The sequence below is a fragment of the Toxoplasma gondii genome, chromosome VIII (genome assembly GCF_000006565.2).
Source record: "Toxoplasma gondii ME49 chromosome VIII, whole genome shotgun sequence".
Classification (NCBI taxonomy): domain Eukaryota; phylum Apicomplexa; class Conoidasida; order Eucoccidiorida; family Sarcocystidae; genus Toxoplasma; species Toxoplasma gondii.
In genome coordinates, this window is record NC_031476.1 from 2377271 (window position 1) to 2396289 (window position 19019).

Here is a 19019-nt window from a genome sequence, read left to right on the forward strand (position 1 = left end):
GCATGCCCCTCCCTGTTTTTGCCCAAGCGAGGTCTTTTCTTGGACGATCTGATCAGTCTTTTCAAAACTGCATGGCCATAACTAGTGAAGTGTTTCTTCCACCGAAACAGAACGAACCGTGTGATCCCGCGGCTGCCTCGCTTTGTTATATGTCGCTGGAATCGAAGTGCCTCTTAGTCTACAAAAGGTCTAAAATAACTCTCAGGTCTGATCACACACATGCAGCCACGACAATTTTTGTGCGCGAAAATACCAGCCAGCCAGTAGAGTCTCAGTAATAGGAGTTGGCGCAAATACACAGCAATAACAAATGGTCCTAGACGGTTAAAAACTTATTGCATTACAGCGAACGCGCTTGAGCGAGAAGATTTCTCCTCCGGCTTTTGGAACAGAAAATCTCTAAGTCATTTTGAATTGCTGCAGTAGAACGCTGCATTGCTCCATTAACTGTTCTGCGATTCTGCATCGTTTCGCTGGCAGTAACGATTGGATCGCTTTATTTCACTAAGGAAACTGGTAACGGTTATCAGGTCTCGTTGGCTGCGTGGTTGAAGGCGCTCCTCTATTTCAGGCAAACCAAAACAGCATTATCGGTGAGAACCACACTTTAATCTTCATCCATCTGTAAAACCAGAAAAGAGTCTGAGGAACCCCTTTTTTCCAAGAGACAACGGATTAACTAGTGACCACGTGCCGAAGACTCAGCGTTTCAGGGACTCAGGGAGTCGCACTTTCCCCTGGCAAATTGTCAGCAGAAAAAACAATGACTCTGTTGTGCGGAAACGCGATTCCGCCTCGTGCGCACGTTGACAGTTCGGTGCCTTTGAAATTCGTCTTCTTTTCTTTCAAGAACCAGGGTTTTAAATGTACGTTTAAAACCATGTAGTGTGGCTATTTCTTTTAAGTTCTTTGCTGATTCCTACGAGACCATCATGGCCGGCATGCCTTCGCGTTTCTGTGGTGAATCCATTTGTCTTTTACTCGCTTGTCGAGGCTTGCACGTAGACTTCCCTGGCATCACTCAAAACGACACACGACACAAGGATACCCCTGCTTGATATTAGTTCATGCTTGTCGACGTTTTATCGCTTGAAATGCGGGTCGGCCTTCCACGATCAACGACCCCCTTGAGAACACCCTTCTTTCGACAGGAGAAGTTAACTGGTGCTTCGCTTTCGATCCGTCGGGACTTCTCAGATGTTCTTCCTCTGGGGGAAAAGGTGGAACACGAAAGCTAAATGTGCACGAGGCTAGAGCCGATGTTTCTTTCCCGACAGAGGAGAGAAAACTGAAACGGAGGCATTCACCTCCTTTTACACCAGACGTCATTCGTCAACTGTGACGTTTTCGTTTTCTCCTCTGCAAGTACTCTACGGTTGTAAACACGCCAGTCTTCAATCAAGTGTATGTGGAAGTGCATAACATGAGACGCCACATTCACCACCACAAAGCAATGGGGAACAACATGTAGACTCCGTCTGGTATCTGCATCTTTACCGAGAGTGGGCGAAGCTTGGAACCCCTTTGCTTCGCGGCATTCGCGGAGTGACAGTTGCAAACGCTGCGTAGGTGTGTGTGTGTGTGTACATGACGCCCACTGCATTGCCTCGAAGAGGAAACGGGCGAGATGAAGTGAAACGTGTGCGAGCTATAGCTGTCCGCTACATGGGGAGCTGCGTTAGAGAGTGAACATCCGACCAAGAGAATGGCGGCGTCGAAAACCAAACCGAAGTCGGGCGGCATGTTCGCGGGTTCCGCGTCGCTGGCCGGGAGCCGCCGAACACTCCAAGGTGGCCTGAACAGCGCTGGAGTGCCCAGTGGCTTTTTTGGACAGAAGTCGATGCGTCTGGGTTCCATCCGCCTCGGCTCGACGCACAACTCGACGACGGCGCTGAAGACTACACATCAGGAGAAAACGTACGCCATGTACCACACGTACGACGCGGCAGTCACCGAGAACGGCGGCAAACTCGAAGTCTCTCACTTGGTCATGTTTGTTCTGCTCACAATTACCATCCTCGCCACGACCTCTTGTAGTTTCTATTTTATCTCCAGAAAAAACCTGGTGATGGACACTGTTGACCAGCTGGATCAAGAGGCAGCCGCGGTGCGAAACGTAACCATGACGCTGGACATCGCAGAGGCTGCAGCCCAATGGTCCTACTCCCTTGACACACGCCCGTTCGCTGAAGCAGCTGTCATCACGCCCGAACTCATATTTGCCGTTCAAGGGCGATTTGTCGGCGCCGCAAATATGATTCTCTCGGCGCTGGAGACTCTGCGAAACGCAGACCTCGCAGCTTCGACCTCTTCAAAATGCGTCAGTCCAGATCAGACGTCGCAAGGTGGCAAGCAACCGTGCCCGCTGAAAAAACTCCTTTCGCAGCTTCGGCAGATCGACACCGGGCTGCACGATGCAATGATGGCGGTTGTCCTGAAAGACCGACTGAAACTCACGGAAGTCCTGAACGAAGTCATCGTTAACCGACTTCCTGGCGCGTGGGAGGAAGTCACGGGTCCGATGTCTTTCCTCTTTTTCACCGCGCGTGAACACGATAAAGTCAAAGCTGCCGTCCAAACCTACCTGTCGAAACTCGACAAACTGACGGCTGACGTGGCCAGCGAATTGGACTGGGAAAGCCCCATGTGGTGCGCCAGTGCCACTGCAGCCACCCTTTCCCTTACCCTCATCGCGTTTCTCATCGCCGTTGCCGTCTTCTCCAGTGAGGAAACAACAAAAAGACACACGGAGACGCTGTCACCGACTGCAGGGACAGATGTGGAAAAAGGAGCAGATAACCATACTTATAGAATGAGAACTGTGAGCGTGTGTACCACAGAAGGTTTGACGCCACTCGCTAAACCGAAGTTTGCGACAAATCTCCATTTAGACCCCCCATTTACGTACGGGTCTATGGACATCTACGGTCACAGATGAATGAATGCTCATTCCTATGTACATATATATATATATATATATATATACATATATGTATATATATTTATATATCAATATATCCTACGCACAAATGGAGACGATCATACGGCTGTTGTAGACCACCTGCAACGCCAGCCTCTCCCGGTTTTTTCTCGTTTTGACACGGTCAAATATCCGTGGACGGTCTGGGTCTACTGGAAGCCGGTCTCTGCGCTGTACCTGTGTTGCGTTACGTCGGGCCGCCTTTTTTTGCGCCTGCGATTGTCAAGGGAGATTACAGGAGGCATTCGGGGCCTGCCAGAAAGCGTTTTTTGAGTCAGTCGAAGAACTGCGGGCGAAAATCGACGAGATGACCGACTTCATGCATGCCACCTTCGAGTTCCGCATCACTGCCAGTCTACACGTTTTGAACGGTGTGGCGGCTCTGCTGGGTGCCTCGTCGACTTTGACGCCTTACCACCAAAAAGTTCTGAAACTGATGGAAAAGTGCGTCGTCGATACAGAGGCTGCGACAGTGAACGCCGTCAGTTGTCTGTGCTCGGAAATCGAAATTCCGCAGGTAAAACGACATCCACTAAACGCGTACAACATGCACATGCATTCACAAACAAACCAAAAAATGAGTACACACACAGACGTCGGCATGTAACTATACCTCGATCACGTGCTCTCTCTCCCGCATTAACACAGGTGGACCTATAGGCAATTATAAAAAAAAATACATAGTGGTATGGTCGCGCTTCCAAGGTAGAGACGTGAACGCCAGCAGGCACCGTGGACACAGGCCGGGGCTGGTATAGGGAGACCTTCGTCAAGAGAAGTTGGAGAGAAAATAGCGGTCGATGCCAAACTGTTCTTCCCTGTCATGTACCTCTTGTCTGTGTTGCACACGAATCTCTGTTTCTTTTTGAATGTTGTGTGACACCCGCTACAGCTTGGCACTGAAGAGACGAACATCCGGGCCATCGTCGAAGACTGCTTGGAAATATTCGCGTCTAAAACTGAGGCTCGGGGACTCCCAGTCACATGCACATTCGGGGCTGGGTGCCCCTCCGTCGCTCTCGTTGACTCACATAAATTGCGGACGATTTTAACGAAGGTGAGAGCTGCAAAGAAAATCAATAGCTGTTGCATCCTCCAACGTCTCTCCTTTGGAGCATGCGTGCAGATATCCGAAAACAGTTCTGTCGCTGCTCTTCCCCCGTCTCTGGTGCAGCGATCTGAGAGTTGCAGACTGCATACACCAAGCGCATGTGAAACTGCTTAGGTCTCTGATAAAATCCCTACAAATGCATTCGCTACCATCCATCATTAAGTACGTTGTCAAAATGATGAGATTTCTATCTCTATGCAAATGTGAAGGGGGTTTCACTTTTGTATTTGTCTTCATACAAGTGCGTTTTGAGGAGCTTTGTCAACAACGAAACACCACGGATACATGTGCGGGTGAAGAGCAGCCCTCCCCTTTAGTTACATACTTGGAGATCCACTTGCATTTCTGGACATTGTACCTGGCAGGACTATTGGTAGAGCGACAGGGCTGGCAGCGTAGCCGAGCAAGCGAAACCTTGCCGTGCAATGTGACTTTTCTTTCGTCTCGGCTTTCAGGTCCTCTCCTTTGTTGTTGACCATACTTTTGAGAAGGGCCGCGGCGTCGACGTCTTCGTCAACGCGAACGCGTCTGCATCCCGACAAGGAGATTCGCTAGAAGAATTCCGAGGCTTTGACATTCACTTCGAAGTCAGTCGTTCGCCAGTTTCTTCTCCCATAAGCGGCGCTTTCGACAGGCCAGTCGAAGGGCTTCTCCGAGGTGCTCTTCTATGCCTGTAGCGCTTCGCTCCACAGATTAGGGTGTCCATATCCATGCATAGTCCTAGATATTTGCACATGTCTCACTCTCGTTTAGATCGCCTTTCCGGCCTATGAACCTCTATACCTTATCTGTGCGCTGTCCACTCACGCAACTCAGCACGCAGATACTTCAGAATGTAGACCTGGGTCTCGCCAGATTAGTCACCTTGTCGACGGTCGCGTTGTTGGTGTTTCCTCTCTTGCGTGTATCGTGTCTGTCTGTATGGATGCAGGTACGTAGAACTAGCCAGTTCTAACTGTGCAGCACGAAGACGGTCTCTCGGTAATCTGTGTTGAACTACTCTAGCCACGATGAGACAACGGCGTCGCGCCTGCCTCTCAAGACATTCATTCTCTGTGGTGCAGAAACCCCGTTGAGGGGAATGTTCCAAAACACGTTTAAGCTTGACATGGCGCCGTCCATGGAATACTTGAGAAACCAATACTGGTGTACATGGGCATGTACTCTGTACAAATAGGCCGTGCCAGACAAAAACCTGCGAAGGGCCGCGTCGAGCGCCGGCGATGGCTTCAAGAGAGGATCCACAGTGAGGAAGTCTTCAGTGTGTGTGTCGATCTCTCCATCGCGAGTCAGCGTCCCTCATCACGCGTCTTTTTGCAGGTCAAAGGTCACGGGGTGTGCATGGAGAACAGAGAAGCTCAAGAACTTGGGCATCCCAAGAGCCTCCTCAGGAGGTGCGTTTCTTCCACTGCGTTTCTGGCGAGTCTGTTTCCGCTGAGGAAGAAATAAACACAGCAGGGCCTCAAACGCATGCGTGTGCATCATAGGTCGTGACATCAGACAGCTCCTCGTTTCGAGTCAGAAATCGAGCAGCTCAGTTGTGTACCACTCCTGGACGATGTGTCTGTTTTCCTTTCTGCAGCGGATCACACAGTCTGCGAATTACACTTTGTTCCGCTTCGTTCTGTGATGGAAAACGCAGGGATTGTTTGGAGAACTCGAAATGAATAGGTGCAAGCTGTGTCTCTTCAGGCCATGCCATGTCGTGAGGAGACATGACGTAGACGCCTTCGGGATTCGCTTATCTCCCTATTTGCGCCTGTCTGCGGCGAAATGTGCCCTCGCCTCTGTGCCTCATCCGTCGGTCGGTGTACCTCACCACGTTTCAGCCTCTGTTATAGACTTCGTTCTCTGCGGGCGGATCTCCTTGGCGGCATCCGTCTGTCCGGCCTTCGGTTTCTGTCTTCTCTGTCTTCTCTGTCTTCTCTGCATCTGTGCCTGGAACGTGGTTGGGGCCAGATACCTCTTCAGACAGGCTCGTTTGCCGAGCTTGATGTTTTGAGTGCTTGGATATTCACCGGGCGACGCGGGTGTTTCTGTCGAGGTCTCCAGAGCCGGGCATGGCCTACGCATGCTGTGCACGGCGAAGCTTCTGCAAACCATGGGAGGCACGATGCAGATTCTCTCCTCGCCTTCTCGCGGGATGTTGGTGTCTTTCCAAATTCGGACTCGTGCACGCTTCCGCCTTCTCGATTTCCAAAAGGACTTCCGCGCGTCCTTCTCTCAACAGCGGCGACAACGCATCATCTCCCTAGGACTCGCCCCTGAGACCTCTCGAGCTCTCCAGTTCCTCTGCAAGGACGTCGGGATCCAGTTCACCGCCTGCTATTGTCTGAGGCACTTGCGGGAGTCGCTTGCGACTGTAAGAGAAAAACCTTGTCTGCACAGGCCGAGGCCTCCGAGCCAGTCGAGTCCCTTTCCTATGCCGCGTCCCTTCCAAGGCATGCACTTATGTATGCATATACATATATATATATATATATATATATATACATGTGTAAAGGTATGCACATATATATATATATATATATATATGTATATAACTTCATAAATAGTTGTATATACATATCTAGGAAAATATATACGTATGCTGACTGTGGTGCCAGATGTGTGTATCATACTTAGATCAGTGGTACATCTGTGTAGAAAGATTGAGTGGCCAACGCAACATAGGAGCCCGCTGTCGATTTGGCTATGCCTGTACAGAGTTGACTTCTTGAGAGGAAGCGATTCATTCTCCTGCAGCACAAGCGATTGTTTTTTAGCCGGTTGGGGTGCTTGCAGGTGTGCGTTGTCTGCATGTGGCGTTGCAGGAGACAAAAACCTTTTCGCTGGCCTTTGTTTTGGGAGACTTCGTCACCATTTCTGCAAATGCGGCGGATCCAGCGTCGCGGCCTCTCACGTCTGCGGAGATTTTCAGAGAAGCTCAGGAGGCCGCCGCCCTCCGCCCGCCTCCAGGGTGTTGTCTTCCCTTGGTAAAAGTTTTCGTCTCATCTCGAGGCGATCGGAGCTCTCAAGATGGCGACGAAAAAGGGGAATCTCGTCAACACCCTCTCCCTGACGATGTTACCAAGTAAGAAAAAAGGCAGGGTGGCTGTAGAACGACGGACAAAAAGAGTTTAAAGCGCACAAAGTGAATTCGGTATTCAGGAGGGCGCAGCAGCCGCAACCACTAACATTATTGGCTTGCTGTAAGCCTAGAACCTATCCGGGAGTGAGGCATAAGCAAGTAGCTAACATACGACGTCTCACAGCTCGTCGCACGATGCTGGCGCGGATGTGACGTACTCGAACACGATGCATACATTCGTTATTCATGAAACGTCCACTGACTCAAAACGGCCTACCGTATCTTTCTGGCTCCAAGTACGTATATAACTATATATATATATATATAGAGAGAGAGAGAGATGCAGCACTGATCTATGCATGTTGTGCCTCTCTCATGTCACGGTTTATACAGGGAGCCCTATGCTTGTATGCTTGATAAGGTTTGTGGGTATTTGTAGGTGTGTGTGTGTGTGTGTGTGTCCATCGCACATAGACGTTTTACACAGGCGTATATGTTGGGAATGTGATAGTTCCACTGCACCACAAACCGCTTGTCAGCGTCTTAGTCCAATCAAACGAGTTGTCTCACTCACTCGAAATTCTATCTGCGCGTCTGCATCGATGCATCGTACATGACGCTGTCACATAAGCCCCCGTTCGCAGTCTGTTACACGGCGCAACGCATTTTCATATATGTGCGTATATATATATATATATACAGATAGATAGATCGATCTATGTATATATATATATATATGTCGTGGCTTTATCGAGACAGGAAGGGCCTTTCGAGGCGTTTTAGTCTCTTCTGCGTGCTCTGGGACTTACTATCGTCTCGTACACGTCGAACTGAGAAGCTCGACGTCTCGGTTTCTCTGCTGGATTCGCAGACTCTCGGTGCCGGTCAGAACGGATGCCCTCATTCAAATCCTTGCACGCGCGCTGGACTCTGTCGAGGGATGCAAGTCCGCGGACGACTCGAGCCAGTGAGTGGAGAAAAGACTTGTCCGGGTGGAACGCACTCCACAGATCTCTGCTGCAGGACAGCATGCTCAGTGACAGAACGAGTGCCTGCAGAAGCGGAGGGTGTCGAGAAACAATACAGTCGCGACCTGCTCAACTCGGCGACCGTCTAACACACGGCCTCTCTCTGGGGATTCCTCGTTTCTACACGACAACCGATCTACAGTCTTCAGCCGATGAAACGGCCTTTTGATGCCTGCACACAGAGACTCTCCAGCACACTACATGTCCTGCCGTCTCCTTTCCTCTGACCTATGGATCTAATCGTCGCCACAGCGACTTTCTCACCAGACTAATGCACTTCAGCTCAAAGCTACGACCTCGGCTTCCCCTCTCTCGGGTATCGCGCGGCCTGCCTTCCTCTTCACATCTTCCGGACAATGTCTCGAGCAAACGTACACATAATGTACCTACACACACACACATATATATATATATATATGTATACATATGTATATGTATGTATTTATCTATTTCCTGCCGTAAATGACTTCCCCGTTGCACCGGATGATTCTCAGATCATCTGCCGTCTGCGAAGAGCCACGGAAGGAGACTGGCGAACAAACACGCACATACATCTTCCTATTTATGCACGCACGCATATGCACTTGCATATCCATGTGTACAAATATATATATATAACTTTATGTGTATGTAGTTCCCACAGTAAATGGATGTCGCCTTGCACAGAGAGAGACAGCGTATGGTCTGTGTCTCAGAGAAGAGAGCGAGATCGAACCGGAAGTTCCGTTCATGCCAGGGGAACTCGTGTACGCGTCGCCGCGCTCGGAAGGAGGCAAACTGGCGGCGGGGCCTGGCCGCAAATCTTTGTTGGTCTCGTGCGAGAGATCGGAGGCGAACGAAGCTTCGGGAAAAGGCGGCGACAGTTCTCCGCAGAAGAAAAAGAGAAACACCTTCAGGATTTCAGTGGCTCGTCGGCGCACCCTGAGAGCCTCCGCCTCGCCGCATTCGCAGCGGGAGTCGTCGGTGACCAGCGAAGCCGGGCGCCACAGAAACCTGCTTTCCTCGGTCTTCAGAGGCAAAGACAGTCCACCCAGACGGAGCAGCAGAGACACAAACGACAAAGCCAGCCTCAGCGACGACTCCAAGGACAAAGGTGAGTCAACGTCCCCACTCAGCAGAGCGAAGCAGAGGCGGGTGGTGAAGAGGACGACAATACCGGGTGACGCGAGACCGAGAGAGAAGAAGAAGAGGCGGACAAAGAGAAGTGGAAGACATAACGAGACAAAGGAGAAGGAGAATGGGTGAAACGAGTTCGAATACCCCACAAGAGAAAAGTTCACTTTCAGCTTTGCCGCTCAGGCCCAGAGGCACGGGGGAAAGCGCTTTGTCACGAGACGAACTCACAGCGCTGATACAGAGAACAGTGCTGATACCACAACAAGGCCGGGGGAGAGTTGTACTCACATGCTGAAGTCCAAAAACATGCACAGGTTTCGAAACACTCAAAAGGTCCGAGGAGAGTCAAACCGAAGCCGACGCGTACACGCTCGACAGTGCCTGAGATAGAAGACAGGAAGGGAAGGAACACTGTGCGTCTAGCCTCTACGGAACTGATGATTCCAGAAAAGCCTTGTACAAGCTCTACGAAGAAAAACGACTAAAGCATACAGCCGAGAAACTGGCGTATCCATGAGTTTTCATCTACCTATGTATCTATCTTTATATCAATCTCTTCCTCTCTCTCTCTACATATATATATATATATATATAGATGGATATAGGTAGATGCGGTGATGTAGATCTTTAGCTCTGTATGGTTTGTGTCTGCCTATGAGTCCTGGGCACAGTCAGGTAGACTGTGAGATACGTCTACGATTGGTTTCTTCTCCGTACTGCTTTCCAGCTTCTCTGTCGATCCAAGTGCATGTGTGTTTCTCTCTGGACCTACGTCGATACCGGTGGGTGCCGTTGTCGTCTCTTCGGCTTCGGTTTTGTGGCCGTTGCTTTCTCTGCCCCGCAGACGGAAGCGACGACGAGCCTGTCGAGCTGTTTCCGTTGCACAACGAAACTTTACAGCCTCTCTTCCCGGGAGGGGACCAGATCCCCGAGCCGCTGCTCTTCGACGTCAACTCGGTCGTTCAGGCTGTAAATCAAGTCGGCCTTTCGCGTCCGGCGGAGCAACTCGCTGCGGCCATCGCTCAGGTGCGTTGGAGGTTTTCGGAACATGCGTTTCTTTGCCTCGACACTGTGTGCGTCAACGCATGCTCGTGACGCTGGAAGGCGAGGCACCTCGCTGCGTGGATAACGCAGACGACGGACTCTTTCAGGGCATGCGAAGCACCCTTCAGGACATTCGTCTGCGTCTGAAGATACAGAGAAAAACAAGAATGCATATCTGTGGACGCTCAAGGCCTCATTTGCGTACAGGGGCTGTAGAAGAGCTCTCAGACTAAGAGAAAAACGGAATCGCTTGTACCCAACTGTGTTGCTCCCGCACAGGCGCGCATTTCGGAGTCCCTCTAGTGACCGATGACTATCGAGCACATGTAAACTTCTCAATATATATATATATATATATATATGTATATATGAGCATCAGGTAAAAGCATGTGTATACATATATACATATATATATATATATATGAAGGCATGAGCGTGTGCCTCAGCTTCTGAGTCTCCAGTTGGTTGCTTGTTCGTCGACTGTGGACAGACAGGTCATTGTTTGCTGTGTCGGTGTGTGCTTGCAGACGCCCTTCCAGAAGGACCTGGACGCGTCAGCGAAGTTTATCGATGCCTTGGATAGTTCGCTGGCGCTGCTTCGCTATTACCAAACCTTGCCAGGCCGCGACGGGTCTCTGCAGAAGCGACGAAGATCGCGACGTATGACGGATCTGGATCCTCAGGGAACGGATCGAACGTGGCGGCCGGAGTCGAAGCGTAAGTCGACGAATGGCGCTCGCTACAGAAGACCTATATCTCCTTTGTCTGCGTCCGGTCGCGTGAGGCGAGCTCCACAGAGGGAAGCATGCAGCGGCTCCCGACGCACACCGCGCGCCAGAACGAGAACATTGGAGGGTGTCGAGCGAGGCGCCGCGCATGCCAATCCCCGGTTGGCCGTGGACCGCTGAAAGAGGAGGAGTTCCACATCTCATTTCTGTGCTGGCTTAGGATGGCTTTGGATGGCGCGGTGCTTGTCAAGCAAGGGGATCGCTCTTCTACCGACGGGCCTGAAATCGCGGTCTGTCTTTGCTGCGTAGCGACGAGCTGTAGGCTCAGGTCTGACGACGGGTATGGGTGTGGAAGACGAGCGGTCTTCTGCAGGTCTGAAGTGGAGTGGTGACAGGCAACAGATCTCGTGCTGACCGTGAGACTTTTCTCGGTTCCTGCTTCCCCGTGAATTGTCCAACACAGGCAAAGATCCCCTAGCCATGATGCAGTCGTTGTCTGCTCTCCAAGTGAAAGTTCCAGCCGAGCCAGAAGTCCAGGTGAGCTGAGCTAAGCATGCAGTCTATCCGCACACTGCCTCTGCCCGCTGGGTCCACATTTCCAAGAGACCTTCGTTTCCACGTCTCGCTCAGATGCAGGCTTCCTCGGTGTTTCACCACGTTCTTCGCAGCAATGCCTACCGCAGTTGGTCGAACGTCAACATTCTTAAGCAAAACAAGTCGCGTATAAAGAGACACACACGTCAAACGACGGACAAGAGCACGAGGATCCCCTCACACCTTTCCTGACAGAGCTGAACATCCGTAAAAGTACAAGCAACAACTGGTTAACAAAAGACCCCTCTGCCTGTATGTCGGCGCAAACGACCTGACGCCGGCTTTGCTTCCTGAACTCCCTTGCCTTGCCTCCTAGGTCGGAGGAGAGAGCGCGAGACCGGTGCGGGAGGGCAAGACAACTCTCTTTTAGCCCGTCGGCGCTCGCAGACGCATGCCTTGCAGAAACGCATCAAATGTATATATGCTTCGCCATTTCCTTTTGATGACGTACTCGTCTTGTATGTTTCGACCTCTCGGCTGCAGCCTCTCTCCACCTCGCATCGAAAGATATCCTCTCTGAGATATCTCTTTCCTTCCTGTATGGACAAACAGGCTTTCTTCAACCTCGCGTCTTCTACTCTGAGTGTCGAGGACCCCATCAGCATTCACCAGGTGCTCAACTGGGATTTTCATGTTCTGAGTCTCACGCCCTCCACCGCCACGCGCATCGCCAGGTGAGGCCTCGACTTGCTTCTCTGCCCTTTCCTCTCTACTGAAATGATTCGGTATTCCGCGCTCACGTATACACATGCATGCGAACCTCAAACCTCCCCTCACTTTTTTGTGTTCTACACATCTACACATCTACATATATATATATATATGTATATATATATATATATATATATGTGGAAATACGGAGTTGATGCGGAGTGCCGGCCAGTGTACGTGTGTTCTTTTTCTCATGCCTGTTTGGCGCTGGACGGCTGGATTCCGGATTCGATTGCGTTTGCTGTCTCTGTTTGTCCTCTGAACTGTCTCTGTCAGAGACCTTCTTCACCATTTTGCCGCGACGGCTCAGGTGGAGATTCCTGGAGAGATTCTCATGGGCTTTGCCGTTGCTCTCTATATAAACTACGAACAGAATCCGTACCACAATTTCTTTCATGCCCTCAATGTCGCCCAAGTAGGTTTCAGAACGAGACCTCGCGACGAGCGATTCTCCACTTTATCTGTATTTTTCTGTCTGTAGAAAGCTGGCTCGACACATGGCTCTCCTCGACTTCGACCAAACATCTTTGTCGCACTGAAAGCCACGAACCGCCGCAGTGCACCGGCGTTTCCACACTGTCAGGATCCTCGAGGAGACCCGGTATCCGCGCTCCTTGAGGGAGGTCCTCTCCATTTACTCGCGTTGCTCGGTCGCTGCCAGCTTTCTATTTACGGAATGGGCAACTCATGAAGGAGACGCCGCGAAACGCCCCGCGAGACTGCAGAAAACCAGGGCGTCAACATCACGCGCTTTGTCTTTGTCGCTTTTCCGCCGTGTCTCTCTCAGGTCTGCTGCCTGCTCATGGCCCTGCCAGACGTCGCGGCTCGGTTCCAACCTCTGGACTACTTTGTGCTCTCCGTCGCTGCTTTGGGCCATGACCTAGGCCACCCAGGCGCGAACAATCTCTTCGTCAATCGAAACGACTGGTGAGAGACCGCACATCTTTTCTGATCTTTGCGCTGCGTCGCTCGCCAAAGCGCGTTGCTTTCGCAGATCCGCTCTGCAGTGTGTACACGATTCATCAGCTTCTCTGCAGACTCTTGCGTGAGTCGTCGTTCACAGTCACGAAGCAGGAGAAGTTAGCGAAGACACAGGCGAACGCTCGTTTGTAGGAAAGAAACAGATGTGAACTCGTCGCCAGACAGACGCTTCTCTGTCGGGGAACGATCGCGGACTCACACACCCTTCGACCTCCAGCTCTCTGTGACGGCTGTGTAGAAGCAGAAAGGCTTGTAAGTGACCGCATCTTTGAGAGAACTCCTTTCCGGCCACAGACGCTGCAGGATCTGCTGCGGAAGGGAGAGCGTCTGTGGCACCTGGGGTGTCTGACTGTTTACCAAAGCAAGAGGCGGTTCCTAGAACATTCCTGTTCTCGTCTTTTCTCCTCCAGCTTGCCCTCTCGTCTCTACCAGAACCGGTCTGTTCTCGAAAACTACCACGCGGCTCTACTTTTCCAAATTCTCCGGTACGAGCTGCATGGAGCCAGTTCCCCGCGCGAGCCCATGCACACTTGTTGCTGCGCAGAGGTCCACAGGGCGGAACGCAAGCGGCTACGAAGGGAAGAAGCATTGAAATCTACGTTATATATATATATATATATATAAATGCATATGTGTACAAAGAGAGAAACGCGGACATCTGCATCTGCAGATAAATGTACATGTAGAAAGGGAGAAGAGAGGTGGGGGTTTCTACCTTCTACGAATCCGACTGAAGGTGTATACACCAAGAGAGAGCAGCACCTCGTAAATCCAAACAGAAATAACTATATATATATATATAGCGAGAGATAGCCATGTCTAAATCATCAGAGGAGTAGATGGATGCAAAGAGAGAACGACAGATGTCTAGGCGAAGAAGACATAGAGACACAGGTCGTTGAACAGGGAAATTAAGAAGAACGATAGCATCCGACGTACCGATGGATGGATCGCTTTCTTTGTACAGTTGGTTGCTTGCACAGAGTCAAGGACCGTAGCGAAGTCAGGAGCGAAGACTCGCGAAAAAGAGGAAAACCGCATGGGTTCGAACCTCCTGCAAGATATGACCGAATGGCCGTCCATGCGTTGTGCAGCAACGGCGACGACGCCGTTGAGGTCCCGTCTGACATCTGTTTCGTTGTTTGCTGCCAGGCACCCCCGGTTTAACGTATTCTGCTCCATTCCGCCTCAAGCCTTCTCGGCTTGCCGACAGCGCATCATCAGCGCGATTCTGTGGACCGACATGGCAAAGCATTTCGACATGGTCGCGCAACTCAAGGCGAAAATCGAGGACGAAATGGTGTTGACCGAAGGCATCATTATCACGCTGCAAAAGCCGTATCTGGAGGGGCTGCTCCTCCACGCCTCCGACATCTCAAATCCCTTGCTCAGTTTCGATCTCTCCTTCGACTGGGCTGTCAGAGCCTGCGACGAATTCTTTCAGCAGGTAGTCTCAGAAAACAGGTGCATCTCACCACTGCAGTCTTCCTAGTCCCCCCATAGCTGTTTCAAATGGTATATGTACACATTCGAGTGCAGATGTTTTTGTCTGTTTCGCACGACGGTTCTCTTTCGGCTGGGCTATCTGAATATCTCACAGTCCCCTATTTGCTACACCGAACTTCAGTACTTTCGTGTCCGTATCGACCCTCCGTAGGGTGCTTTCGCGTTATAAGTTTACCACCGGATGCATGCTCGTTAGTTTGTGACACTGGTCGATCTCCTGCAGATCCTGTTAAAGTTGCTGAAACGTTCTGTGTCTCTTTACCACCATGTTAAGCCTCTTGACACACGTATTCGAGTTCCACTGAGGAGGGCTACGCGCGTCGCCAGCTGCTTCCGTGGAGAAAGAGACGTTCTGCGTTTAGTGACTCTCTCTGCCTCGGACGCAATTGCGTCTTTCCTCCAGAACAAACTCGAAGAGAAGCTCGGCCAGCCGCCGCACATGCCTACCTTCGCGGCATTCGACCTCTACAACGTCGCAAAATGCCAAGTGAATTTCATAGGCGAGTTTCCACCCTGGTTCACTGGACATCCTCTGTCGCACCTGCCTCCTGAGACTAACGAATTCCTCTGCATGCAAACTCATTCGAAAATGCAAATTCATAGAGAGAAAAACGTTGACACCGAGGCGATGACGGAGAACACGAACCCAAGTCCGAACTCCCACGCATAATTATATATATATATATATATATATATATGCATATATATATATATATATACATATATATATATTCATATATATACATATATATATACATATATATATATATATATATATATATATATATACTTATGCGTGTGCATCCGGAGGCTGATGCACGGTAACACAAATGCGGCATTGAGGACAGATATGTACATGAACAGGATACGGATACGGAGCACGATAGGCGTCAGGATGCAGGGTGATTGGCTTAGGTGGATGCGCACAAGTAAAAACCAGTCGGCAGGTACATAGACGAACAAAGAGAGAGATGGGGAGATATATATGGCTATGTAGGTGAAGAGTGCATTTATTTGCTTACACATGTTCATATATATATATACATATATATATACATATATATACATATATATATATATATACATATATATACGCCAAAGAACACACGGAAGTATGTAGGTTGGCAGGTGTACAGCATCGTGCACAGACATGCGGATATCACCGATTCATAATTCGTGGAGCAGTGGAAGTAGGTGGGCTCTCGAGAAACTCGAAGGTTTCCTACAAAGCGGTCAGGTCGAATGCTCACAGGCCGTGCTGCGTTTTTCTCCTGAACAGATTTTATTTGTCGCCCCCTCTTCGGTAGCCTCGCGCAGATGTTCCCGGCCCAGCTTGGAGACCGAGCTGCGGAGCTCCGAAAGAACAGGTTCGCTGTCTGCATGCGCTTGCAAAGAGTCAAAAAGTAAAGAGGTGGGATGGACTCAGAGAGCATGCTCAAAACGATGAAATCAACGTTGCCTCTCCGCGTCCACCAACCGAATTCTTTGTGGACAAAACAGCTCACCTGGAAACATGCGCTTAGCACTTCTCGCGTGTGACATCGCTTATACGCGGGTATATATATATATATATATATATACATATACATATATATACATATATGCATGGATATATATATATATATATATATATGTACATACGTATACGCGTTTGCGTAGGACTGAGAAATATGGCGGTAAGTCCGGTGTGTTTCCGTGAGTTTGTGAATGTAGGTGAACTGGGAGAGAATGCATTTAACAACGCATTTGATGATTGCTGAAACGTTTGTGGTGAAGTTGTTTGAGTTCACAGGTGGCGAACGGAGGTGTGCGCGTTTTGGTTACGGTTGCTGTGCGTTTCTGGATGAAAAAGAAATGTAAAATCTACCATCTTCTCAAATGGGGACCCCCTGTTTTGCGGGTCGCCATTCCAGGTGTCGGCTCTCTTCAAAATAGATTCAAGTTACGCAAGCTTCCCCGAGATTTCGTCTGGAAACCGGACAACATGCTGCACATTTGAGCGTGCCTGTGCGGCCTCTCGGCTTCCCCCTCCTCACAATGTCTCTGCATCATTCGACTTTCCTGTTGTCTCTCAGAAACAAATGGAAATCCATCATCGATGGGCATGAACGTCGGTAGACATTGAGAAACAACTCTTTTACAGTCTGCCGCTTCTTCTACTTCAGCAGGTTCTGAACAAAGATTCTGACACAGAGAGACTCCTTTCGACCGCCGCGTTTTTATCTCAGCTGCTCGACTCATCCGTGAGAATGCGTCGAGTGCATGCACATGAATTTCTTAGCGGGTCGCCCGCGACTCCGTCGCCGAAGTCTTGCGAAAATGACAGTCGACGCGTGCCTTCTTTCAGAGGAGGATCATCCTCGGTCGACAGAAAGGAGCGTGCATGGTCAGATGGAGAATCGTCAAAGTCAGAAGACTGCGGTCGAGTGCTGGCCGAGGTCTCTAGAATACCTTTTACCTTCAACTACACTGAACACACCAAGTCTCATGTCATCACCGCTTGACGCCTCAGACCTGCGGCACTCTTCATTTCCAATTTTCGTCCACTCTCGTTCCCTCGATAGGTCGCCGACGCGATGCATGCAGGCGGCTTGCCACAAGCTCTATCCACCGAACTTCTCAAGATGCCATTTACTGATACACATCCGAGTAGAGAATATCGGCACGGAGAGCCCTTTTGGCGTGTATGCGTTCACTCGAAAAGGAATTTGACCTCACACGGTGCTGGGTTCAGGCTCCCGTGGCTTTTGTTCCGGACAAGATGCGGGGAGTGAGACAACCGAACCTCATTTTTCCTCAAGATCCTTTTGCATTTTTTCTCCCCACTGTGCATGCACAGCTCGAGGCATCTCTGGCAAAGGTTCTCGCTGAAAACAAACGAATGATGGGTGGAACAAGCTACACGTACTCTGCCTGCAAACACAGGAAAACAAAAGAGGCAGGTCTGCGGGTTTGCTGGTCGTCCGCATTCTCAGCAGCTCACATTTCCAATGATTCGTTTCTCCGACAAGGATGATGCATTTGCTTCTCCTTGTCTCTGCGCGAGGCTGGACATTCTTTTCCTGGTGTTTTATAAGCTTGCTGGCTTCGCGTATTCGCACCTTGAGACGTCTTCACAGATCTCTGCTTCTATCACCTCCCCTCACTTCACCATCAGCCACCGTACGCTCCTGTCGGCACCCTTACGGCCACACACTCGGATTCGTCCATCTTTTCTGTGCATCTTTGCATAGAAATGCACATAAGGCAAAGATATGCTTGTGTGGAGCGCAGTGTGTCTGTTGTTGGCACACTGGTGTAAACCTCTGGAAAAGATTCCTTCTTTTTCGTGCTCAAATACGGAGTCTGCGCAGCTTCATCCTGCATTATACGCGATGGTCTATTCCTATGTCCATGCAGACTTGAATAAGCATGGATGGACATCAAACAACACGACGCTCTCTTCTGTCACCCGGACTGCGTCAGACGGTCGCGTTTGTCAGTGGTGTCTACTTCAGTTGGGGGTTGCTCGGAGTCAGACGCCGCCTCATCCCTGTCTATTCGCCGTTTTCTTGCTTTCTGTGCACTTAAAACTCGAGGAGAGTCGAGCGCTGAAACGAACGAGCGGAGACGCACAAAGCTGGCAGCTTGCGTGAGAAGCGCTTCTCACACTGCTGCGGCTGTGCATGCACCGACGCTGCGACATTTCTCCCGCCGCGCTGCTCCTGCTGTTTCCCCGGCGTCGGCGACTAATGCTTCTTTCTCTGAATGCAGAAAAGGCCCTTCTTTGGGAAGTTTCCTGTAAAATTTTCGTCCATTCTTTTTCCGGTCGTCTTCTTGGCGCAGCCAGTCGCGGCTGCCGCGTTTGAGGTGGAAGCGGTAAGGGGGAGAGGCGCGAGAGACAGAGAGACAGCGTCCTTCAGCAGTTCTCTTTGTAAAAACATCTTTCTGTCCTTTCCAGTCTCCCCCTCTTGACAGAAGCCAGGCGAGTGCCTTCCAATGAAATGCCATCCACTTCCCTCGTCTCTCGCTTCTCTGGAGACCCCAGTGGCGCTCACGATCTTGGAACATGCTCTCTCCGGGCGGTTCCGTCCGTGGTGTTTCGTAGAAAGAGTTGCGTCCTGTCGAGAAACGACGAAGAAGCGGAGTGATCGCGAAATCTGAGTTGAAA

At 50.4% G+C, this 19019-nt stretch overlaps 2 protein-coding genes across 2 annotated transcripts; both read left to right on the forward strand.

Moving 5' to 3' along the window:
* Positions 1 to 1705: 1705 nt before the first annotated feature.
* On the forward strand, positions 1706 to 4768 carry TGME49_233050 (hypothetical protein; the record flags this gene model as incomplete). The annotated part of the gene is made up of 4 exons (XM_018780348.1): positions 1706 to 2723; positions 3208 to 3497; positions 3873 to 4037; positions 4547 to 4768. 4 exons carry the CDS (start codon positions 1706 to 1708, stop codon positions 4766 to 4768), a joined length of 1695 nt encoding a protein of 564 aa, XP_018636794.1.
* Positions 4769 to 6162: 1394 nt separating this feature from the next.
* TGME49_233065 (3'5'-cyclic nucleotide phosphodiesterase domain-containing protein) lies at positions 6163 to 16987 on the forward strand (the record flags this gene model as incomplete). Its single annotated transcript, XM_018780349.1, has 15 exons — positions 6163 to 6453; positions 6905 to 7164; positions 8033 to 8128; positions 8885 to 9282; positions 10150 to 10331; positions 10877 to 11066; positions 11541 to 11614; positions 12224 to 12345; positions 12659 to 12797; positions 13170 to 13309; positions 13774 to 13848; positions 14516 to 14810; positions 15273 to 15369; positions 16149 to 16236; positions 16945 to 16987. 15 exons carry the CDS (start codon positions 6163 to 6165, stop codon positions 16985 to 16987), a joined length of 2490 nt encoding a protein of 829 aa, XP_018636793.1.
* Positions 16988 to 19019: the final 2032 nt, after the last annotated feature.